The sequence below is a fragment of the Oncorhynchus keta genome, chromosome 34 (assembly GCF_023373465.1).
Source record: "Oncorhynchus keta strain PuntledgeMale-10-30-2019 chromosome 34, Oket_V2, whole genome shotgun sequence".
Lineage (NCBI taxonomy): Eukaryota > Metazoa > Chordata > Actinopteri > Salmoniformes > Salmonidae > Oncorhynchus > Oncorhynchus keta.
Genome location: NC_068454.1, coordinates 23,235,298 through 23,260,335, shown reverse-complemented (window position 1 = coordinate 23,260,335; position 25,038 = coordinate 23,235,298). Strand labels below are relative to the sequence as shown.

The following is a 25,038-nucleotide window of genomic DNA, read 5'->3' as shown; positions in this document are numbered from 1 at the left end:
TCAGGTCAGTTGAAACTGGAGCAGGAGCATGGCCAGGTGGACTGGGGACAGCAAGGAGTCCTCATGTCAGGTAGTCCTGGGACATGGTCCTAGGGCTCAGGTCCTCCGAGAGAGAGAAAGAAAGAGAGAAGGAGAGAATTAGAGAACGCACACTTAGATTCACACAGGACACCGAATAGGACAGGAGAAGTACTCCAGATATAACAAACTGACCCTAGCCCCCCGACACAAACTACTGCAGCATAAATACTGGAGGCTGAGACAGGAGGGGTCAGGAGACACTGTGGCCCCATCCGAGGACACCCCCGGACAGGGCCAAACAGGAAGGATATAACCCCACCCACTTTGCCAAAGCACATCCCCCACACCACTAGAGGGATATCTTCAACCACCAACTTACCATCCTGAGACAAGGCCGAGTATAGCCCACAAAGATCTCCGCCACGGTACAACCCAAGGGGGGCAACCCAGACAGGCCGACCACAACAGTGAATCAACCCACCCAGGTGACGCACCCCCCCAGGGACGGCACGATGTATTATTCCATGTATTATTTCATAGTTTGTCTTCACTATTATTCTAGAATGTAGTAAATAGTAAAAATAAATTAAAACCCTGGAATGAGTGTCCAAACTTTTGACTGGTACTGTATATTTGAAATTGAACAAGGTTCAGTTATAAAGCAACTTTATTTTTAAAGACAGTCTCCAGCATCTTGTATTTATTTATTGACCCCAATTGTGACCCGACCATAAAATATATTTAGTATGTCACCTCTCCCAAATTGTCAGACTTCATATTCCTCCCTTTTAGTTTAAGACAGGTGTAGAGTCTCAATTTGCACATTATGAAATCAATGTTTACCCTACACACAACAAAAAAAAAAACACACCTAAAAAAGTATACACAGGCAGCAAGAGGAACACAATACAAAACAAACATTGGTTGGTTTTAAAAAAAGGTCACGATAATCTTAATTAAGACAATTACACAAAACAAATTGGGTTAGGGAGCTTATGAAGAAACCAGCGCTGTCAACTCTTATTGGAACACATGCACAAAAAAAAGGACAAAATGTAGTCCATGTACATTATACACACACAAAGAGTCTGGGGATTCACACTGGGACATGCAGCCCTCAGGATGCGGCAGGGAGAAAGTGCAACACTCATCAGGAGGAGACACTGGGCCGGTCTTAAATTAAAGCCTATTCTCCCCATAGTGGGCTACCAGTGCCCTCTTTTTAAGCTGAGCCCCAAGTGGAGTGCACTATATGGGGAATAGGGTATCATTTGATATCTGCCTACTATAATTGTGCTCAGTTTGAAATGCTATAACTCCCCAGTCCATGACCAGAGTGAAGGCCCATTGCCATCCAGTCAGTGACTACATTTTCAGCCCTACAGTGGAGTTGTCCAGTCAGTGACCAGAGCTCAGGCTCTACAGTTGTCCACATTCGGTGATGACAATCTTCTTGCTGGGTTTGCCAGTTTTGGTGCCCAGCTCTCCCATTCTGCGGACCACATCCATGCCCTCTCTGACGAAGCCAAAGGCCACATGTTTAAAGTCCAGGTGCTCAGCCTTCTTCAATGTGATGAAGAACTGGGAGTTGTTGGTGTCTCTGCCATGGTTGGCCATGGACAGCAGCCCCGGACCCGTGTGGCGCACATCAAAGTTCTCGTCCTCAAACTTGTTCCCGTAGATGGACTTCCCTCCTGTCCCGTCCTGGTTGGTGAGGTCGCCACCCTGAGTACAGACAGAAAGATGGTAGGAAATACTTATCAAGATACAGATAAAAGCTAAATTAGATATAGCTGTGGTTTACAAACTGTTTTTGTGTTCCAAGAGGCACTGACTGACCTATTTGGGAAACATGGTATTGAAGACTATGAAAGCACGTTGGTGGTTCTGAGTATGGTCTGGTTTCAGTTTAACCTGGTCATCACTAGTTAACATAGACAAAGTCATAAACCACACATATTGCTACAATTTATCTTCTTAAAATCTGATTTTAAACCCAACAACAACCTTATATTAAGACAAAAAAGCAAGTGTTTTTTCCATGAATTTTTACAATATAGCCAATTTAGACTTTGTGGCTGTGTTATTTAATGGAAACCTTCCAACCCCACACTCCCCCCTCACCTGACACATGAAGCCCGGTACGATCCTGTGGAAGACAGAGTTGCGCAGCCCGAAGCCTTTCTGTCCTGTACACAGCGCTCTGAAGTTCTCAGCCGTCTTGGGGACAATGTGAGAGAACAGTTCTATGGTGACCATTCCCAGCAGCTCGTCGTCAGCGGAGATGGAGAGGTACACCTGGGGGCAGAGTTTCATATAGATTATTTTACAGGCCATAATATTAGTAAAACACCCAACTAATGATTTTATGTGGAGGGGACAAAAGTCGTAGGCGCTCCATCAAAACAATAGCAGGCACGGGAAACACTGACCTGGGGGTTGGCGTCTCTGGAATGTTCCTGGACCCTGGACATCTGGGGGGAGAGGGCCGAGGCCTCTGATGGGCTCATACGGCTCTGACACTCACAGAAGGTCTTCCTGAAACACTCAGCCAGCTCTGCTGTTTTGAACTTGGCTGCCAACTGCTCCACCTTACCCTCACCCTCTGGAGAGAACACAGGATCAATACATTTATCAATTCATCAACTATATAAGAATCAATATAATTACATAGTGCTGTGTTTGGCGGAGCTGTGTGTAGACCTACCTGCAAAGTCGGTAGCGGTCCAGACGAGGGCTTGGTTAGAGGTGTTCATGGGTTTGAGCTCCATGCTCTGGCAGATGGTGTGATTGGCACACACCTTCAGCACCTGCTCCCTCCTCATCAGCACCCGGTAGAACCTCTTATCGGGGTGGAAGAGGATCTTGATGTCTCCCACACCCCTCTCCTTCCACTGGCCCAGGTCTCTCTCCCAGCGGTACAGCTTGGTACGCTCCTTAAACAAGATCTCCTCATCCTCCTCCCCTGACTTAGTCTCCACCTAGACAACACAGTTACGCGCAGGTTAATCAGGAGGGTGTAAGTTTACATAACTTGTATAGAAATGTATCGAATAGAACAGGCAATATTCTCTGTCACAGATAGAATGTGGAGTCATGACAGCTCTAGACCACCTAAAACACATTTACAGTCAATTATAATGACGACGTGGAGTCTCAGCTTGGAATTCAGGAGATAGATTGGGGGCAAGGCCCTGCAATAGCCTAGCGTCCCGTTGAGGGGGTGTACTTGTTCATTAAGCTGCATCACGCTTCAGAAAACAGGTGATAGGCTCCTGTAACCTATGAGCTGTTCCGGCTCGCACAAGCCAAGGATACTTTACTTTATAATGATGACATTCCCAGTAAGGTTAAGTGGAATTAGATTAGTAGCAGTGCATTGACAAGTACCTCTGGTAGGGTGACTATGGGATCAAAGTGAATTTCCACATTATTAGCGTCCTCTTCATGACTCCTCTCCTCCCCTCCTTCAGCATTGGGTGAGGCTGCAGCTCCAAACAACGTAGCCCCAGCATTCGCCCACGAGAAGTTAGAATCTAAGGAAGCATTTTAAAACTGAAATGTTTGTTCTCACTTAAAACATAGCTCACAGTTGTGTCATGGAAACTTGTAAAACCTTAAAATTAAGCACATATTGAATTTTCTTCAGTCAACTGTATTCAGAAAATGTAGAAGTGTCAACCTTGTTTTCCGAAGGCGAATTCACCCCCGGTGTTCTGTGCCAGATCAGCGAAGGAGATCCCTTCCCCTCTCAGATCACTGAAGCCCAAGGAGCCAAATGAGTTTGGAGCATCTGTAAACGAGAAAATAAATAAAGGATGAGAAGACAGGTTGCTGTACTGGTGTCACAAGTGAGACTCTGCTGCTGTGAGTACATCAAATGTATTCACAAGAGGGACATGCTCTTCCTGATCAGTGTAGAATGCAAAGGGCTCTGCAATGATAAATCTCATACCCTGAGTAATGGTTGTCGTAAATGTCGATGTGGAGTCCGGCTCCGAGGTCTTCTTGGTAGACAGGTCTATAGGGCTGCTGCTGGTAGCCGCAGGAGTAGAGTCTGACTGATCTGGAGCCTGCTTACCACTGCTGGCTGCAGGGTTTGGAGTTTGACAAGAAACACAACTGCTTGCAGACTCCTCATTTCTAACAAGACATGCGTCACACTCCCACTGCCCTGGCTTTTTGACAAACTGTGCACCAAATCCAAATGAGGCAGTCACCAAAGCTGGGGCACAAGCAACAGGTTTTGCTGAAGGGTTTGAAGTTTGAGCCTGCTCCCCGCTGCTGGAGACTGCAGTCTGAGACAGTGTTGGAGTGGAGTCTGACTGATCTGGAGTCTGCTGGACCTCTGCCTCCTGGATGGTTACTGACTGAGCTGGGAACTCCGCCTCTGCTGCAGAGGACTGAACCTCTGCCTCAGACAGATCTGGAACCTGTACCTGGCTGCTGGGGGACTGGTCTGGGAACTGTTGTTCTGGCACTGTATCGCCGGTGCTGGAGGACACAGCCTCAGATGAAACAGGGTATGCGCTTCTCTCTGCATCCTGAAACACAACCAAAACATCAATATTGGCTTGAGAGAACTATAGTAGTTTTAATTTCTTATATCCTAATGCCACAAGATGTTCATCTACATGTGCAAACAAATCAATATACTCTGCTCAAAAAAATAAAGGGAACACTTAAACAACACAATGTAACTCCAAGTCAATCACACTTCTGTGAAATCAAACTGTCCACTTAGGAAGCAACACTGATTGACAATAAATTTCACATGCTGTTGTGCAAATGGAAGACAACAGGTGGAAATTATAGGCAATTAGCAAGACACCCCCAATAAAGGAGTGGTTCTGCAGGTGGTGACCACAGACCACTTCTCAGTTCCTATGCTTCCTGGCTGATGTTTTGGTCACTTTGAATGCTGGCGGTGCTTTCACTCTAGTGATAGCATGAGACGGAGTCTACAACCCACACAAGTGGCTCAGGTAGTGCAGCTCATCCAGGATGGAGGCGCTACCAGGAGACAGGCCAGTACATCAGGAGACGTGGAGGAGGCCGTAGGAGGGCAACAACCCAGCAGCAGGACCGCTACCTCCACCTTTGTGCAAGGAGGAGCACTGCCAGAGCCCTGCAAAATGACCTCCAGCAGGCCACAAATGTGCATGTGTCTGCTCAAACGGTCAGAAACAGACTCCATGAGGGTGGTATGAAGGCCCAACGTCCACAGGTGGGGGTTGTGCTTACAGCCCAACACCGTGCAGGACGTTTGGCATTTGCCAGAGAACACCAAGATTGGCAAATTCGCCACTGGCGCCCTGTGCTCTTCACAGATGAAAGCAGGTTCACACTGAGCACATGTGACAGACGGGACAGTCTGGAGACACCGTGGAGAACGTTCTGCTGCCTGCAACATCCTCCAGCATGACCGGTTTGGCGGTGGGTCAGTCCCCAGCATGACCGGTTTGGCGGTGGGTCACTCAGACCCCTTGTGAGACCATATGCTGGTGCGGTTGGCCCTGGGTTCCTCCAAATGCAAGAATGGGTTCCTCCTAATGCAAGAATGCTAGACCTCATGTGGCTGGAGTGTGTCAGCAGTTCCTGCAAGAGGAAGGTATTGATGCTATGGACTGGCCCGCCCGTTCCCCAGAATCCAATTGAGCACATCATGTCTCGCTCCATCCACCAACGCCACGTTGCACCACAGACTGTTCAAGAGTTTAGCAGAAGCTTTAGTCCAGGTCTGGGAGGAGATCCCTCAGGAGACCATCCACCAACTCATCAGGAGCATGCCCAGGCATTGTAGGGAGGTCATACAGGCACGTGGAGGCCACACACACTACTGAGCCTCATTTAGACTTTTAAGGACATTACATCAAAGTTGGATCAGCCTGTAGTGTGGTTTTCCACTTTAATTTTGAGTGTGACTCCAAATCCAGACCTCCATGGGTTGATAGATTTGATTTCCATTGATAATTGTGTGATTTTGTTGTCAGCACATTCAACTATGTAAAGAAAAAAGTATTTATTAAGAATATTTCATTCATTCAGATGGAGGATGTGTTATTTTAGTGTTCCCTTTATTTTTTTGAGCAGTGTTTGCATACCTCTGCCTTGAAGTCCTCTGGCTGGTCTTTCTCTGCCTTGAAGTCCTCTGGCTGGTCTTTCTCTGCCTTGAAGTCCTCTGGCTGGTCTTTCTCTGCCTTGAAGTCCTCTGGCTGGTCTTTCTCTGCCTTGAAGTCCTCTGGCTGGTCTTTCTCTGCCTTGAAGTCCTCTGGCTGGTCTTTCTCTGCCTTGCCGACTACATCTGAAAAAGTTGGAGGCAGCTGCAACGGCTTGGCTTTCTGCTCCTCATCTGGAGTAGACTTCTTCTCCAACACCACCTCAACCTCCGGGTACAGACCCTCAGCACCTATCTCGGCCTGAGCTGCTGAGAGGAGAAGGTTATTGGAGAGGCAAACATTTGGCAAGAAATTTCACCAACCTTTCAATTACCTCTCTCTATAGCCAGTTTGGCTATGAAACTTACCAGAATTTGCAGCCTTTCTCTCAGGAGGATCCGGGTACAGTTTTCCATTCAGCGCTTTAACTGCAGTCTCAAAGTCCTCATCTGCAACACAAACTAACGTTAGCAACACGGTCAACTACAATGCGTAAACCTTAGCTCATACAAGTAGAAAAGTAATGCAAGAGAGCGTTGGTGTCATTTCTCACCGTCCGTCTGGTCGTCACTAGTGTTTCCTGGTTCGTTCTGGTAGCAGAAGAAGGTGAGAGGCAGCAAGAGTTCCCTGGCCAAAGCAGCCTGCTCCGCAGTCGGCTGCCTCTCGTACACCACCTCCACCTCACTGTCATCATCAGCCCTTGCCTGGGGGGGTGCTATAACACAACACAAAGAGTGAGACAACTCAGGAGACTCCTTCCTACAGAGGAGTATACAGAACAGAGATGTTGAAGGCAGTAACAGAATGATGCAACTTTATTAACCTACAAGGTGAATTTGCATAATATAATCCCAAATTGCTGTACAATAAATGGATCTACAGAACATTTTAAGACTTGACTCAACTATGCTGCAAGGTTGTTTGGTACTGTAGGGCAGACAGGCTAACATTTAATATCCTAAAAATGGTTCACCTGCTAAAAAAGGTCACAAAACCATTTCACTAAGGAGGTAGTTGCATGTCTAGGGTTAGTTCCAAACCGAAACACATGCATCTCAAAAATACTGACATCATGCATTTCACCACACCAAGCAAGCAGTCTCATATCTCTGAGAATGCGTTAACTATTGCGGAAGTGAATCACAAAGGCATCAAACATCAGAACCATGGATCTACAGTATACTGTACACGAGGCCAACCATATAGGATTCCAGTTTCCATTTCCTACTGTTCTCTAAAACCAAATCATATGCCAATTAGCTTAATACAAACATCCCCATAAAAATCTGTCAGTTTAAGCTAGAGACACTAAAAGTATGTGATCAAAAGTATGTGGACACACACCAACTTAGTGGATTTTGCCATTTCACCCACACCCATTTGACAGGTGTATAAAAATTGAGTACAAAGCCATGCAATCTTCATTTACAAATACTGGCAGTAGAATGGTCCGTACTGATGAGCTCAGTGACTTTCAACGTGGCACGTAGCGTCCGGACAGTTTGGGCTACATACTAATATAACCCCTCTGTGGAAAGGTGAGACACGAACATGTCGTTTTTTTTGCTCTAAGATGGCCACAGCCCTTACAAGACTTGTCTGAAGGTCCCCTGGTACCAGTTGAAAAATAATAATATTAGTATATGGACACTGTTTAGTGCCAAAAATAAGGGGTTAAATAGATGTAAAAAAAAAAAAAAAAAGTTTCCCGATCTTTCTTATCTCTCTCAGATACAGGACAGACACATTGTTCCATGTAGTAAAGCTGTTTGTGTTTGTATGGGGCTGTGTGTTTGTATGGGGCTAATAGCAGGCCAAATCAAATAGTTTCATATTTTGATACTTCAAGCGTGTGCATAAAATTCTAAATAAAATAAACTTTGGTATGACCTTAATAGATGACCATCCGGTGGTAGAAAAACAAACGCTTGTAACATACACATTGTACCCGGGTTTGAAATCTGGGACATACTGGAAATCTCTGGAACGAACCGGACCAGACAAGGTGTTGCCTTTCACACTGTTGCTACCCACCCTGGACTAAAAATGTGTGTGACGTTGAAGAGTGTGTGACAGTACATTCCTGTCAGGAAGCATGGCCGTGTCTCCTTTCAACAGAGGGAAAAGAACTCTATCATCGCCAACACTCCACCGGCCGCTACCAGGAACTTAGCCCCTTCACCTTTCTATTAGCTAAACAGCTTGCCTAACTTTTATTCGCAGTAAGCCTAACAAGCAAAGTTTGAAATGTGTTCCACCCTCTTGTAGCTTTAGTGACACATGTCAAGGAGTGCCCTCGAATGCAACTCTGGACCTCAAAGCCAGTTCCACTGCATTTTTTCATTGTCCCCCTCTATAATCAGGGACTGATTCAGACCTGGGACACCAGGTGTATGCAATTAATTATCAGGTAGAAGAAAAAAAAAACAGCAGTCTCTGGATCTTGTAAGGTAAGCGTTGAATACCCCTGCTTTAGAGTAACAGTAACTCGAGTATCAGATGGCATGCAGCCCGTTAGGTTGTTGTACTAAAGGTTTGTATGTTCCACTCGTTGCATGCGGGTTAAGACCGGCTACAAAGCAGGCCCAGCCAGGTGACAAATGTGTAGGTGACGTGTCACAGCACACACACAGTGCAGTGACAGAGTACCTGGGGGCTCAAATTGGGTGGATGAGGTGCTGGTCCAAAAAGCCATTGGGTTATCTTTGAAAAGCCTAAAATCCAATCCTACAAAATAATGGTTGGCAGGTGAGACAAGCTGGAATTGGGTGGGGTGGGGGGGTTGGATTAAGAAATTAAAGTGTGTTGAAATGAGTCTTCAGTAAGCTTCAAGTTGAAGATCATTTAATTATCTAAGTGTAATGGATTCTACAATCTTTCTAAATTCTGTCCTGTCTCCATCTGCCTTCATGAAGATGTAGCCTGCTATAATTCTTTGAAAATGGAGTGACTGCATTATCCTTAGGGGATTTGATTACTAGGCAAGTGTACTCGATTATATAATTGATGACATCTGCTATCATATTTAAACTATCATAAAATTACAAGGGAGAGGAAGTAGATGTAAATTAGGCTAATGGGAGTGACTGGGTTAAGTTTGTGCTAACAACAGTGTGGGCTGGTGGAAGAAGCAATGAGATGAACCAATGGGACATGACTGGAATCACAACAGGGTCAAATTGTGTGAAAACTCCAACGTGGGGGGAATCACCATTCAAAAACAAGCAGTTCACAAAATCAACAAAGAAAGGATAACAATAAAAGGATTACCCTTTTCTGGGATTTTGAATGCAGGTGAGGGCTGGGAGGTCCAACCGCTGTCTTTAGCCTTGGTGCTTTCTGAAGAACCATCCTCCTTGGACAACAGGAGGCTGCTGCCAAAGATCTTCTGGAGAGAGTCGGTTCCGAAGAGGAATTTGGGAGGAGACATCACCATCTTAGAGGGGTTGAGAGGGCTGTGTGGTGTGGAAGTGCTGTCATGGGTGTGGAAAGTCTCAGAAGTCAGCTCTGTCCGTTCTCTGGTGGTCTCCTCCAGGATGGCCACAGCAGCCTGTCCACACACAGTCATCCCTGGAGCTGTTGCTACCTCCTGAGGAAGGGTCTCACATGAGGCAATGGGAGTGACCAGAATCTCATTCTCTTGGGCGGTTTTAGCCCTGTCAAAGATGTCTCTGAAAGAGTTGGCCACATCCTGCAGTTTAAACCGCACTGCTAACTGCTCCACATTTCCCTCAGCTACCTCAGCAAAGTCAATGGCACTCCAGACCCAGGCCTTCTCAGCACCCTTCATGGGCTCCAACTTCATAGAAGACGTGACCCAGTGGTTGGCGCAGATCTTCAGGACTTGGTCCCGCCTCATGAGGAGTCTGACTCGTTTGGTGTCGTAGTTCTGCAGTATCTTAAGGTCTCCGATGCCCCTCTCCTTCCACTGGTTCAGGTCTTTGTCATAGCGGTACAGCTTTGCTCTGTGGCTGAAACACACATTTTCATTCTCCTCTCCAGTAGAGATCTCCACCAGGTCTGGCAGGGGAACCACAGGCTCAAAGTACAGGCCATCCCTCTCCTCCTCCTGGGTCACGTCTTGCTCCTCGTCCACAGACACCCCGCTCTGGTTCAGCTTGGCCGGTGACTTGGTAGGACTGATGACAGGCTGGAAGCTGAAGTTGAAGCCCTCTGTGGATTCTCCAAAGCAGAAGAGGTTCTTCCTGATTGGGCTGCTTGCCAGAGGTGAGGTGTAGACAGATGTGTCAGCACTGTCGTCCAGAGCCTCCTCTCTCAGGTCATAGTTGTCCCATTCTAAGGTAGGCCCAGTGCTCTCCACGTGGGGCTTGATGATCAGACCTGAGGTGTTACTGGCTGTTGTGATGTTAGCTTGGCTGTCGTTCTCCTTGATCTTTGTTTTGTCATCAGTCAGGAAGGATTTAAGGTCTTTCAGACCGGACTTCATCTCCTCTGCCTTCTGGATGAGATGTGCAGTTCTGCCGGTGTCAACAAGCTTGTGAGGAGTCTGCAGTGGGATGTCTAACAGGAGCCTCTGACACTCCTCAAACTTAAGCTTGAACTCCTCAGCCAGCTCAGGGGTTTTAAACTTGGCAGCGAGTTGCTCCAGTTTGGCATCTCCTTCTGAGAAGTCATTAGCAAGCCACATCCAAGCTTTGTCGGAACCAGCCAAGGGCTTCAAGTTCATGGTGGTGGTGATCCAGTGGTTGGCACACACCTTCAGGACCTGCTCTCTCCTCATCAGCACCCTCAGCCTGCCGTTGGTGGCATTCTTCAGGAACTTTAGGACTCCAACACCCCTCTCCTTCCACTGGCTGATGTCTCCGTCAAACCTGAAGAGCTTTACTCTCTGTGAGTAAAGGGCCTGTTCATCCTCCTCTCCTGTGACCAGGTCCACTTTATCAGGCATCTGGACCACAGGTTCAAACTGGATATCGTCATTCTCTTCTGTTTTGTATACATCCTCTTCATCCTGGTCAGCGGAAGTGTCTGCCCACTGGTTTGACTGAAGGGAAGTGAACAGCTGCTCGCCACCGTGGCTGAACTCTTTGCAATTGGAATCGGTCTGTCCAAACTTGAAGTCTCCTTGTGAGTTCTTAGCCAAATCTGCAAAACTGAAGTCATTAGGTTTGCCATTCTCATCGGTGTTGTCCACTGAAGGCACTGATGCAGGTATACCAACGCCAGATTCCTTCTCTTTTTCTCTGTGCTGCTCTGCGATATTCTTCAGGAACATGGACGCAGACCCTGAAGCAGGAGTCTGAGTTTCATCTGGTGGGGTTTCCTTTGCCGTTTCTTGAGTGCCAAACTTAAAGCCACCTGCTGGTACGGGCATATTGAAAGAGAAGCCTGCAGCACTGGAGCCACTGCTTTCAGCCTGAGGGGTCTCAAACTTGAAGGATGCAGGGGCACCTGTATCAACTTTGCTTGTGCCAAACTGAAAAGAGCTGTCACTGTTGAAGTTTGCTTTAAACACATTGCCTACAGGCTGAGTAGATGTACTTTGACTCCCAAAGCTAAAGCTGAAGGATGAGCTGGATGGGGTGGCTGTGCTCTTAGTGTTGGGTGTCTGACAGGAGACACATTGACTAGCAGAGCTGTCGTTTCTGACTAGACATGTGTCACAGTCCCACTGTCCCCCCTGTTTGGCAAACATGGCCCCAAGAGAGGAGGTGCTGCTAGCATTGGGTGTCTGGCAGGAAACACACTTAGAAACTGATGCATCATTCCTCACTAGACAGGTGTCACAGTCCCATTGTCTGTCCCTCTTAGCAAAAAGATCACCAAATCCCGACACTGTTGGCTTTGGTGGTGGTGCTACCGCAACTGTTGATTTTGCTGAGGGATTTGGAGTTTGACAAGAAACACAACTGTTTGAGGAGGCCTGGTTTCTTACAGCACACACGTCACAGTCCCACTGCCCTGGCTTTTTGCTAAACTGGGCACCAAATCCAGAACCTAATGGATTGGTTAAGGGCTTTGATGCTGCTGCTCTATCTACAACAGTTTTGGCTGCATGGTTTAGAGTTTGACAAGAAACACAACTGTTTGAGGAGGCCTGGTTTCTTACAGCACACACGTCACAGTCCCACTGCCCTGGCTTTTTGCCAAACTGGGCACCAAATCCAGAACCTAATGGATTGGTTAAGGGCTTTGATGCTGCTGCTCTATCTACAACAGTTTTGGCTGCATGGTTTGGAGTTTGACAAGAAACACAACTGTTTGAGGAGGCCTGGTTTCTTACAGCACACACGTCACAGTCCCACTGCCCTGGCTTTTTGCCAAACTGGGCACCAAATCCAGAGCCAAATGGCATGGTTGAGGGCTTTGATTCTGCTACTTCTGCTGTGGTTTCTTTATTCTTACCAAACTGGGCCCCAAAACCAGCAACAGGTATAGAAGTGGTGCCACTGGTTCCAAACGTAAAGGAGGAGGGTATCTGAGCTCCAAAAGCCCCAAATCCCTTTCCAATAGATCCTGCGCTGCTGGTGTCTTTTGACAAGTCAGCTCCAAATCCAAAAGTAAATCCTCTCACTGAAGCTGCCCCACTAGTAAAGCCTTTGGTTTCAGTAGCCAGTTTGCTGTCTGTCTCTGACAGAGAATTAGGGTTGGCAGTCTGACAGGCAACACACTGCATAATTGTAGCAGCATTTCTTACATAACACACATTGCAGTGCCACTCCCCGTCCTTCTTTGCAAACTGGGCAGCGAAGTTTGTCACCTGAGGAGCAGATGAATTAGGAGAAGTTGCTTTCCTATCTGGCTGATCTTGCTGCTTTTCTGGAGATTTGGGAACTATCTTCTGAGCCTCTTCAAACTTTGTTTTGAAGAGCAATGCCTCGTCTGCCGTTTTATACCGGATGGCCAGTTGCTCAGGCCTTGGTTCCTCATCTGCATAATCAATGGCATTCCAAACCCAGGACTTGTCAGAGCCAGCAATTGGTTTCAGGAGCATATCTGGCGTGATGTAGTGGTTAGCACAGATCTTCAGAACCTGCTCCCTCCTCATCAGCAGACGCACTTTCCCTGATGTATTGTGCTTTAGGATTTTGACTATGCCGATCCCCCTCTCTTTCCACTCCTTTGTCTCTGCATCAAATCTGAATAGCTTGGACCTGTTACAGAACATCTCCTCTTCTTCCTCCTCTCCAGTCTTCACATCTACTTTGTCAGGGAGGGGCACAATGGGCTCAAAGTGAGGCCCATCCTCATCTTCCTCCACATGTGTGCTGTCGTTATCGCTCTCCGGTCCTTTCTCCACCGCTGTGTTTTCCAGCCCAAATACAGGCTTGGTCTGATCAGTGAAACTAAATGGCTGTTCAATTTTTTCAAACAGGTTTGGTTTGTCCCGACTCTGGGCTGCATCACTGAAGGAGAAGCCTGCCACGCTTTTAGTGCCAAAGCTAAATATCCCTCCCTGGCTAGGAGGCTCAACCTCTGAGGGGCCCTCCGATTTGGTGGGAATGTCTGATGTCAGAAGCCCCAACAGGTTCTCACTGTTTTTGGCTTTGAAGGTAAAGTCCCCATCGTTGGATTTGAAGTTGGAGTTGAATTTAAAGGCAGCAGATGATGGAGTGGACTGGGCTACTACTCCAGCACCAAAGCCAGGCACCTTAAGAGGCTCAGCAGGGACCTGCTGGCCAAAGGCGATCTTCCCAAAGTCCACAGGCTTCCCCTCAATGGTCTTTGGTGGTTGGACAGGTACGACTGAGGGCTTGGTGAAGTAGCCAGGCTCAGGGAGGGGAGGGTTGGTGGTGGGCTGAGAGTGGCCGTAGTATTCCTCGCTGTATGGGGAGAGTAGACTGGTTGCTGGTGACTCGAAGTGGAGGGGGGTGCCGAAGACCTGGTCTTGAGGAGGGTAGATGCAGGCTGGTGTTGACTGCAGGGGAGGAGTGTTAGTGGGCTGCTGGTAGGTATACATGTGCTGCTGGGGTGGCAGACGGTTGACTCCATATACAGGAGCCTGAGACAAAAGGAAAATTAATTCAAACCTAATTCAAATTTGTCATGGAAAATACTCCCCCACTTCCAAGTATCTAAACCATTCTGAATGCTCAAAGAAAAATCAAGGTATAAACACCGACCTTTGTTGGGGTAACATTGGCTGCAGGACGAAGGAGATACTGTCCGGAGTTATAAGCGGGGGATTGATTGAAATACATAGATGGGGCCTGTGTGGTGGCAACTGTAAACAAAAAGAGAAAAGGTTCAAATCAACGGTCATAATTTAATACCCTAAGCAACATTGCTATTTCAGTATTCCTAATAATACAGCCCGAAACTACACAACTCAGTTGTGTACTGCGTTCCTACCGGTGAGGGGTGCGACATGGAAGGTCTGTGTTGGGGGGTAGCCCTCCTGCATGCTCTCAGCCCCATACCCATCTCCATACATCCTTTGGTGGGGTGACGCCATGCTGTCTGACGAGTTATGTCTCAGGTCATGGACCTCATTCTGCAACCCAACCACACATTACTTAACACAGAAACCATGCATGGACATCTATAATTTCATTAATAGGCACACTTGACATGGGCAACATCTCCCATATCCTCATAGACAATGAAGCTAGGGGCTGACCTTAAGGGCCTCCACCTGCTGGCAGAGCATCTGCAGGAGGGACTTCTGGTGCTCCGCCCAATGAGGTGGTGTCTTGGGGAAATCAGGAAACGGAGGAGAAAAATAACATTTTTATTATATTTTTCATGTCAAGTTATTCCTATTATTTAGGTGAGAAAAAAAAACCTGTACGGTAAATCTAAAACTGAAGTACATGAATGTCCATGTTTAAAAACCATAGGAAGAGCATCAGTGTCTCAGTGTACAAAACATGAGGAACACCAGCCCTTTCCATGACACACGGACCTGGTGAAAGCTATGATCCCTTATTGATGTCACCTGTTAAATTCACTTCAATCAGTGTAGATGAAGGGGAGGGGACAGGTTAAATAAGGATTTTTAAGCCTTGAGACAATTGAGAGAGATGGTGTGTGAATGGGCAATAACATTTAAGTGCCTTTGAGTATGGGAATGGTAGTATGGGTATGGGGCACCGGTTTGAGTATGGGAATGGTAGTATGGGTATGGGGCACCGGTTTGAGTATGGGAATGGTAGTATGGGTATGGGGCACCGGTTTGAGTATGGGAATGGTAGTGTGGGTATGGGGCACCGGTTTGAGTATGGGAATGGTAGTGTGGGTATGGGGCACCGGTTTGAGTATGGGAATGGTAGTGTGGGTATGGGGCACCGGTTTGAGTATGGGTATGGTAGTAAGAGCCAGGTGCACCGGTTTGAGTATGGGTATGGTAGTAAGAGCCAGGTGCACCGGTTTGAGTATGGGTATGGTAGTAAGGGTATGGGGCACCGGTTTGAGTATGGTAGTAAGAGCCAGGTGCACCGGTTTGAGTATGGGTATGGTGCACCGGTTTGAGTATGGGTATGGTAGTAAGGGTATGGGGCACCGGTTTGAGTATGGGTATGGTAGTAAGGGTATGGGGCACCAGTTTGAGTATGGGTATGGTAGTAAGAGCCAGGTGCACCGGTTTGAGTATGGGTATGGTAGTAAGAGCCAGGTGCACCGGTTTGAGTATGGGTATGGTAGTAAGAGCCGGGGGCACTGGTTTGAGTATGGTAGTAAGAGCCAGGTGCACTGGTTTGAGTATGGGTATGGTAGTAAGAGCCAAGTGCACTGGTTTGAGTATGGTTATGGTAGTAAGAGCCAGGTGCACCGGTTTGAGTATGGGTATGGTAGTAAGAGCCAGGTGCACCGGTTTGAGTATGGGTATGGTAGTAAGAGCCAGGTGCACCGGTTTGAGTATGGGTATGGTAGTAAGAGCCAGGTGCACCGGTTTGAGTATGGGTATGGTAGTAAGAGCCAGGTGCACCGGTTTGAGTATGGGAATGGTAGTAAGAGCCAGGTGCACCGGTTTGAGTATGGGTATGGTAGTAAGAGCCAGGTGCACCGGTTTGAGTATGGGTATGGTAGTAAGAGCCAGGTGCACCGGTTTGAGTATGGGTATGGTAGTAAGAGCCAGGTGCACCGGTTTGAGTATGGGTATGGTAGTAAGAGCCAGGTGCACCGGTTTGAGTATGGGTATGGTAGTAAGAGCCAGGGGCACCGGTTTGAGTATGGGTATGGTAGTAAGAGCCAGGGGCACCGGTTTGAGTATGGGTATGGTAGTAAGAGCCAGGGGCACCGGTTTGAGTATGGGTATGGTAGTAAGAGCCGGGTGCACCGGTTTGAGTATGGGTATGGTAGTAAGAGCCAGGTGCACCGGTTTGAGTATGGGTATGGTAGTAAGAGCCAGGTGCACCGGTTTGAGTATGGGTATGGTAGTAAGAGCCAGGTGCACCGGTTTGAGTATGGGTATGGTAGTAAGAGCCAGGTGCACCGGTTTGAGTATGGGTATGGTAGTAAGAGCCAGGTGCACCGGTTTGAGTATGGGTATGGTAGTAAGAGCCAGGTGCACCGGTTTGAGTATGGGTATGGTAGTAAGAGCCGGGTGCACCGGTTTGAGTATGGGTATGGTAGTAAGAGCCAGGTGCACCGGTTTGAGTATGGGTATGGTAGTAAGAGCCAGGGTGCACCGGTTTGAGTATGGGTATGGTAGTAAGAGCCAGGGCACCGGTTTGAGTATGGGTATGGTAGTAAAAGCCAGGTGCACCGGTTTGAGTATGGGTATGGTAGTAAGAGCCAGGTGCACCGGTTTGAGTATGGGTATGGTAGTAAGAGCCAGGGGCACCGGTTTGAGTATGGGTATGGTAGTAAGAGCCAGGTGCACCGGTTTGAGTATGGGTATGGTAGTAAGAGCCAGGGGCACCGGTTTGAGTATGGGTATGGTAGTAAGAGCCGGGTGCACCGGTTTGAGTATGGGTATGGTAGTAAGAGCCAGGTGCACCGGTTTGAGTATGGGTATGGTAGTAAGAGCCGGGTGCACCGGTTTGAGTATGGGTATGGTAGTAAGAGCCAGGTGCACCGGTTTGAGTATGGGTATGGTAGTAAGAGCCAGGTGCACCGGTTTGAGTATGGGTATGGTAGTAAGAGCCAGGGGCACCGGTTTGAGTATGGGTATGGTAGTAAGAGCCGGGTGCACCGGTTTGAGTATGGGTATGGTAGTAAGAGCCGGGTGCACCGGTTTGAGTATGGGTATGGTAGTAAGAGCCGGGTGCACCGGTTTGAGTGTGTCAAGGACTTCAACGCTGCTGGGTTTTTACACATTCAACAGTTTCCCTGTATGTATCAAAAATGGTTCACCGCCCAAGGACATCCAGCAAACTTGCATCTATAGAAAGAATTGGAGTTAACATGGGCCAGCATCCTTGTGGTACGCTTGACAACTTGTAGAGTCCATGTCCTGACAAATTGTGGATGTTCTAAAGACAAAATGGGGTGCAACTCAATGTTACGAAGGTATTCCTAATGTTTTGTACACTCAGTGCATGTTTACAAGTCAACATTTATCATACCATGTGTATTTTGGAGGAAGGGACAAAGCTCTTGCTGGGGGAAGGGGTTAAAGGGGAGAATTTGATGTGAGCGACTGAGGCAGCAGGCTCAGTAAACTGAGGGCTGAAGTGGACCGGTCTGCCCTCTTCATCCATCGCTTCTCCAATCTCCCCTAGCTGCTGGTTCACATCGTTCAGGAGATCCATCACCTCTTCCATTGAGACAGGCAGCTGGAACAACACACAGTGAATATGATTGAATGTCATGCTTCCAACTCTTCGTTTACATATTTTTGGAAAATAGTCATGTGTATAGATGCCGTATATTGAAGTGTGTAACCTTGTCCATGTCGTCAGCATTGGCATTGTAGATCTTGGACAGGTAAGTTCTGAACTTCCTGAGGAACATGACACACCTGTCCCGAGTCTCCTCCACCCCACTACCAGCCTCCTCAGACAGACGCTGGAAGATCTACACACAGAGATATATCAAAAGGCACAATTCATAAATGCATTTATGGTAAGACATTAAAAAAGAAATGCTGCCTGCACACAATTTTTTTTACTGGCAGCTGCACTAGAAGGCATGGCACTACAGCGCAGAGTGGGAGAAGTGCAGGGGATTGACTACCAGAGCAAGGTAGAGCAGTGAACCCCTCACTACATACCCTAGCTAGGTGCCAGTTAGATGAGATGTTGTTGATGGTCTCCAGAGTAGTAATAGCCTCCTCTGTCCTCCCCTCGACATCCAAGAGGGTTGCAAATGCTATCATGGCCTCCTCCTCAAAGCCCTTCACTGATGGGATCTGAGATTAACACGCAAACGCAACCTCACTAACCAATGAAAATAGAGCAATGCATATATTAAGCCTGGACTTGTCAACTTTCACGATTGGCATCAGTGATATGAAAAGTCTACACGTGTCAATGCTTTAACTCAGCAGACTAACAAGTATTGTGGAAAGCTAGGTTCTAATCCAGTCGGTAAGAGAAGCAGCTGTGTTGGTCGCTCACCTGTATGTCTCTAGAGGGAAAGTGTATGAAGAGGGGGTCCAGGGGTTCAGGGATGCTGTGTCTTTGCTTGATCTTTTCCAGCAGGGGGAGCACCACCTTCCAGTAGTGGACACTACGCCCTATATACTCCTTCTGGTCATAGTAGGAGTTCACACCAACCCCCTGGGAACAACACAGCAGGTGTTAAATCTAAATGCAGAAATGGCATTGCTTCAAATCATCCATTATAACGAAGCACTCATCGTTCTGAGTCGCATTCTCAGAAGTAGTTTAAAGCAGACATCATTTACTGTACCAAAGGGAAATTGCTGATGTGTACTATTCTGACTAGACCAAGAGTTATAAATAATGACCATACACCAATTGGAAGTTATAAATACTATTGAGTAAATGGCGGGGGAAATAATTTCAGACAGACGCCTAGCATATCATGTAGACTTATGTAGTGTGTGACAGAAAAAGGAAGGTCTGCCGCCTGGCCGAGGTGTATACCGTTGAGCTGAGGTGCTGGGCCCAGTGTATGGGCAGGGCTGGTTGAAGCCCATGTTTCTCTCCAGCTCGAAGGGTGCTTAGTCCATGTTGAACGGTCATCCTCAGTTTGGCTGACATGCCAGGCCTAATTTTTTAAAATATATATATTTTTTAAAGACAGAAGTAGAACCATAGTCATGTTAACCACAGAGTCACCAGTCAGCTTGATTTCTCCATCATGGGCCTTTACATTTTAACACAACTTATATAATATCTGTGATCAGTTCAAGTGAGGGAGGAGGGAATGGTGTCTGGGTAAATTTGACAGAGCTAGCTTGGGTAGTAAAACGCTTGATTTCAGCCATCTATCATATAAGTATAGCGATGAACCCGTAGTGACTCACGCAGCTTGTTTGTGTATGAGGCTGTAGACGGCGTCCCACCATTCCCTCTGTCTGTCTGTGGAGAGGAGGCGGAGGAGGGGCAGGGGCAGGCAGCGGGGCTCATGGAGTTGCTGTTGACCAGTAGAAGTGATCCTGGCCCTCTCCTGGAGCTGGGTGTGACTGCACCACACCACCCCACACAGGAACACCTAGAGAGGAGAGAATCACCCCAGTGTATTGCATTAGTTCTTAGAGCAGTGGTCACCAACCGGTCGATCACGTTCGACTTGTCGATCTCCAAGGCATTTCTAGTCCTTCGCCAAACATTTCTGTAAAAAACCCAACAACTAATCCTTGTGTTCCTATTTCTATTTTATTAGTCTCGGGCCGTTGGTGGTAGGTGCAGCCAATTCAGCTGCCCTGCGCACCGGGTAGGCAAACGGTTGCCATTTCATGTGTCTGAAGGTACAAACTGCCTTCCCGGTGGGCCTGGAGAGGAAATCAAGTGCACTACGCTACCGCTGGCCAATCAGATTGCTCAGATGACAGAGTCTGCATTAACGTAGCAGGCATAATAGAAATCCTCGGCAAAATTGATACTGAGATTTCAAAAAGTTTAAAACCATGACTAGAGAGACTGTCAACGAATACAGCAGAGCTGCTGGTTTTATGAGTGAGTTCTTGTTTAAGTTCTTACTCAGCACTGTCAACACTTTGTATTCAACACTTTTATAACCAATAAAACGTGCGTTCTTTTTACCACTCAGGGATACAACAAGCAGCGCAGCAGTAATGAATGAGTAGGAAAGTGTATCGATAAGCTTGTGTTATTGTTAGTGGCCTGAGTCTTTTTTACGTTGAGGAATATTTCACTTTCTCTGTTCACAACATGAATTTGAGCATGAGGCCGAAATAATGTGGTGCGACTCGAGTTCTGCCATCAGCTGGAAGACGGTGTCCCTTTTTGGTCAGTGTCAGCAGAGGGATGTTGACAGTTGGATCCTCAGTCTGCTGCTCTCTCCCTCCGCTAAGACTGACCAGCAGATGCAGGCACCATCAGCCCAGTAAAATAAAAACACTAATGATTTAAATGTATGCTCACTCAGCTGTGCCTCACAAGTAATACAACAATGGATCTATTACTGGTGTGATCATATAGCCTCCCTCAAATTTTGAAATATGATTTTTTTTTATATGTCCAAACAACAATGCATTGGCAGGTAAATTCAAGCAAAGCCAATATGCAGTGAAAATGTAAGCTGTAGAGCCAATACTTCAAACCTCATTGCTAAAGTACTGGTTTTAATTGGTTAATTTAGCATAGCCTTACATTTTTTTTATGTTAATAAAATAAAAAAAAAAAATCAGAGTGGTAGATCCCGGCATTCATTTTCACTCAGAAAGTGATCCTGACTCAGAAAAGGTTGGTGACCATTGTCTTAGAGCATTCAAGGTCTTTGTATAAATGAAAAATTAAGCAAAAGAAGACAATCAACGATATCATTCGAAGGACAGTATTAGAAGATTGTTACAAGGCTGTTGCAAGGCTGTTGAGCCTTGTAGAGACAGATATTGTAGAGCCACCCCAGCCACACCCACCTCCAGGTCTAGCAGGCAGATGGACTCAGGTGTGTTGGTGTCCAGTTTGGAGGTCTCCAGGATGAGCCTGGGGAACAGCTGTTTGAGCCAGTCCCTCAGAGCAGGCCTCCGGGCCATGAGAGACCACTGGAGACCCAGCCAACACAGCTGCTGGAGGTCACCTCCTTTGAGCTGGATGGAGCCTGAAGACAGGAGAGGAGCAGGGTTACACAGGGAACTTGTGAGATCAGTCTCCGGTTGTGTAGACCGACACACATACCGTTGTCCCGTTTGATGAGGTCAGATATCGCTGGAGCCTGTGTGTTGATGGAGCGGATGTCGTCGTTGCCGATGAAGGAAGTACCGGCTGGAGCCTGAAGCCCAAACAAAAGCTCAAACAGAGAGCCCTGACCACTACGGTTACCAAACGCCTCCACCACCTCTCTGACAAAGGTATGAGTGTCAGGATTGAGGTTAAGCAGCATGTGTCCAGCCTGGCTCTGTCTGTCACTGGCCAGCAGCTCCAGATGCTGAAGAGAAGACTGGTCCCCTTTAGTCACCTTGCTCTTCGGCCCTGGGACCTAAATAGGAAGAATGAAAAGAAGTTGGATACAACATGAAAGACACTGTCATTTGCTAAATACAAAGCTTCTAGTTTGTGTGCATTACCTGGTAAGCCAATAGATAGCAGAGAGCAGCCAGGTCAATGACAGCCCTCCACTGCTGTTCTCTTTCCTGAGCCATTTTCAGCAGCAGAGTGCCAGCATGCAGGTACAGATGTCCCCTCATCTCCACATAGACCTCAGACAGATCATCTGTTACACTGCCCGCTGTCTTCTTCAGGCCCTGCATCGCACAGTCAAAACTACACAGAGCGAGACAGGTGTTAAATAAGGTTCGAACACACTGCTACTAATCTAATAGGACTCCACAGAGTGACGCTCTAATGCAGAAACTCTGTTGGTAGACTAAGCATGGATTAACTATACCCAGTAGTCACGTTTCCCTGCCTAGCCTGGTTCTGACAAACACACCTCCCAAGGGCCTTGATGCTAGGCTGCAGTCCTTTTCCCGACAGGGTCAGTCTCAGCAGGCTGCAGTGGGCCAAAAGTAGCTCTCTCTGCAGATGTCTACTCATCTTCTCATTGGATGAAACACTGGGCTGGGCTAGGAAATCCTGAGAAACACCAAATTAAGCACTTTAACATTGTACATGTAATTCCATAAGTGTATATTGTATTTTGTGAGTATCCTGCTGACCTGTAGAGTGTGTACTACAGTAGAGTACCAGTCCAAGCTGGATCTAAGCAGGCCTCTCTTCTCTGTTGCCAGACAGTGTTTGACAGCCTCCTCCAGCCTGCCATCAGAGGAGAACAGCTGAACCAGCTTTATGTTGATATGGGCATCGCCAGGTCTCATAGCCAGCTCTGCCTGCAGCAGGTCGAACAACTGGTTCCGTCCCTGCTGGCCCTGTCGATTCAGTAGCCGCTCCTATAGGGGGTAGAAGGAGAGTTAGCAAGGATTGTTAAAGAGCAGATTTTTTTTTAAACAGCTGATTATTTTTTAACAGAAGTTTCTAGTCCCCGGGACCAGTCTGCTGCTCAACAACTGTTCCTGAGGGGAGAGAGAGGGCGAGGAGGGAATATGCATCAAACAGCTGCCAACTCAACAGGCAGGTAGTGATCTTGGGTCAACCCTGTGCCACAAGTTTCTTTTCAATCCTCCAGTCACAATGCAGGCAGTCTTTAACCTTGACACACTATTTCAGGTTAGCCACACCATTTACAAAAAGCCCAAAATGCTTTTAATACAGGAAATCAATACGGTGTTAGAGTTCTTACCTTGAGGTTGAAGACAGCAGGATTTGCAGGCAGCAACTTGGCAGCTTTCTCCACCCAGAACTCTGCTCTGCTATCTCGCTCTGTCTTACTGACCAGCAGCTCAGCCACCTTCAAAACCAGGTCCCTCTGGGCTGGGTTCAGGTCCACAGACCGCTGGACACACAATTAAAGACTTGAAAGCATCTTTACACTGCCAGATAGTTAGGTTTGCAATCAGCATAGCCAGTTTTTGTTTTTTAGGGATCAGCTTTAATATTACAGATAGAGTATGACTTCTATCAATAATAATTTCCAATCACTCCATTTCTTTAGCCGTTTCTTCAAATAAATTATATAAAACTGGATGACTGACAGAGCCTAATGGACAGACTAATAAGATACTAGAACATGAATAAGTAAGTGAGCAACTGGCAGGAATATTAGCTTGCCTTGTAACATCCTACGGCCTTGTTGATATCTCCTTCCCTCTCATAAAGCTGGCCCAGGAACTTGTGTGCTTTGGGATCTCTCTCAGCCACTGTCAGATATTCCGAAACATGTCTAAAAGAGGGGACCAGACATTCTGAATAAACACACAAAAGATGTAGATACCCACTTCAATATGTCAATGTGTTCAGGGCATACCTTTTAGCAAGTTCATACTCCTTAGCCTCGAAGTATAATTTAGCAAATAAAAATCCTTTAATTGGTTTCTGTGGAAAGAGAACATATGAAGGCCTAGTTTAAAATAAGGTTAAACTCATATAGTTATAACAGCTAGTTAGCCAACTACTGAAGACAGACATGGTTACCTATTGTATTTAAGTTCACTAAACTTAGGTAGCCAACTAACTTAGTTGCCTAATACATACGAAAATCGTACCAGCTTCCTGGAAATTCCACAAGTTAGTTTGATCCATTCAAATATAAAATGACTAACTAGGATTTTATTTTTGAAAGCGATCATGGCTATCTTCATAGGAAGAGTGACACAACTAACTAATGCATGAGATGTTTCAAAATATAGCCAGCCCTGTTGCCCGCGCGTTTTCCACACACGGAATTCTTCACTGCGATGGATGAACTTGATAAGTGTCACATTTGCCAACGTAGTTAGCGAACGTTAGTTAGTTATCCAAAATGAAGGATCCGTTAGCTACTTGTTGTTGTTTCAGATTTAGTCTGTGGCTAGCTAGTTACTTTCAATGCGTGCAGTACTGCTAGCTATCATACCAGGCCATCATGGCCGTTAGCTTAGCTAGCTAATACACGCAGGATGAAGTGAAGCCGGTTGGACTCACCTCTTTGAGTGAAGGAGAGGAACTCTGTACTGAATAAATATAGCGTTCCACTTCGGCCTTACTTCGCCGCATGGCTGTGTTAAGCGTATTTTCTTGTTATTTCAAAACTAGAATTGCACAGAATTACAAAAATCGGCAGGAATCCTATTCTCCACTCTAGCCATGAGAACGTCAAATGGCAGCGGTACTCACGTGGATTCCAACCACGAGCTGTGATTGGTCAAGACTTAGCCAATCACATTTGAAAAAGTACACACTCAGTATATTGAATACAAATACAATAGCCTACGCTTCATTAGAGAAAATATGCAATCTGTTTTTGTTCGCGTCAGTAGGCTGTAGTTATCCATGCTGTATCACAACCGGCCGTGATTGGGAATCCCATATGGCCGATGTAGGCGACATTGTAAATAAGAATGTGTTCTTTAACGGACTTCAAATCAAATTGTATTGTATTTGTCACATACACATGGTTAGCAGATGTTAATGCGAGTGTAGCGAAATGCTTGTGCTTCTAGTTCCGACAATGCAGTAATAACCAACAAGTAATCTAACTAACAATTCCAAAACTACTGTCTTATACAGTGTAAGGGGATAAAGAATATGTACATAAAGATATATGAATGAGTGATGGTACAGAGCAGCATAGGCAAGATACAGTAGATGGTATCGAGTACAGTATATACTGTAGCGACCCGCACAGACAGCTGTGTGTTATGTGTTAGGCTAGGAGGTGGTTGTGTTGTACTGACCAGTACCCGGTGTTCGCGGGGTCCGACATGTCAATCAACCTGCTATCTGCCAATCACGGGAATGCCTGGAATGTTCTGATGCCGGGCATCCTG

The 25,038-nt window shown here is 46.7% G+C and overlaps 1 protein-coding gene across 3 annotated transcripts; it reads right to left on the bottom strand.

Annotated features, from left to right (window-relative positions):
- Positions 1 to 670: 670 nt before the first annotated feature.
- ranbp2 (RAN binding protein 2) lies at positions 671 to 24,387 on the bottom strand. 3 transcript variants are annotated; one of them, XM_052493445.1, is made up of 30 exons: positions 24,194 to 24,387; positions 23,538 to 23,605; positions 23,342 to 23,453; positions 22,914 to 23,066; positions 22,333 to 22,563; positions 22,107 to 22,249; positions 21,742 to 21,937; positions 21,353 to 21,653; positions 21,094 to 21,275; positions 19,516 to 19,703; positions 19,133 to 19,256; positions 18,641 to 18,802; positions 18,295 to 18,432; positions 17,967 to 18,098; positions 17,648 to 17,857; positions 14,761 to 14,832; positions 14,493 to 14,634; positions 14,264 to 14,364; positions 9,450 to 14,142; positions 8,829 to 8,906; positions 6,733 to 6,894; positions 6,548 to 6,628; positions 6,126 to 6,448; positions 3,977 to 4,565; positions 3,704 to 3,814; positions 3,412 to 3,557; positions 2,729 to 3,002; positions 2,454 to 2,626; positions 2,146 to 2,319; positions 671 to 1,746 (listed from the first exon to the last, which is right to left on the bottom strand). In XM_052493445.1, the coding sequence occupies exons 1-30, from the start codon at positions 24,263 to 24,265 to the stop codon at positions 1,441 to 1,443; spliced, it is 9,837 nt and encodes a 3,278-aa protein (XP_052349405.1). In that variant the 5' UTR covers positions 24,266 to 24,387; the 3' UTR covers positions 671 to 1,440. The 3 variants fall into 3 exon arrangements, with proteins under 3 accessions (XP_052349405.1, XP_052349406.1, XP_052349407.1); XM_052493446.1 differs by having other exon boundaries at positions 6,126 to 6,445; XM_052493447.1 differs by lacking the exon at positions 8,829 to 8,906 and having other exon boundaries at positions 24,194 to 24,386.
- Between the last annotated feature and the right edge of the window lie 651 nt (positions 24,388 to 25,038).

Excerpts from the sequence above, each read along its gene's own strand:
- ranbp2 (XM_052493445.1), bottom strand. The coding sequence starts at position 24,265 with ATGCGGCGAAGTAAGGCCGAAGTGGAACGCTATATTTATTCAGTACAG. Across the intron at positions 4,566-6,125 it reads CAGAGGACTTCAAGGCAGAG|GATGCAGAGAGAAGCGCATA; the intron begins GTATGCAAACAC and ends GTTGTGTTTCAG. Across the intron at positions 3,815-3,976 it reads TACGACAACCATTACTCAGG|ATGCTCCAAACTCATTTGGC; the intron begins GTATGAGATTTA and ends TCTCGTTTACAG.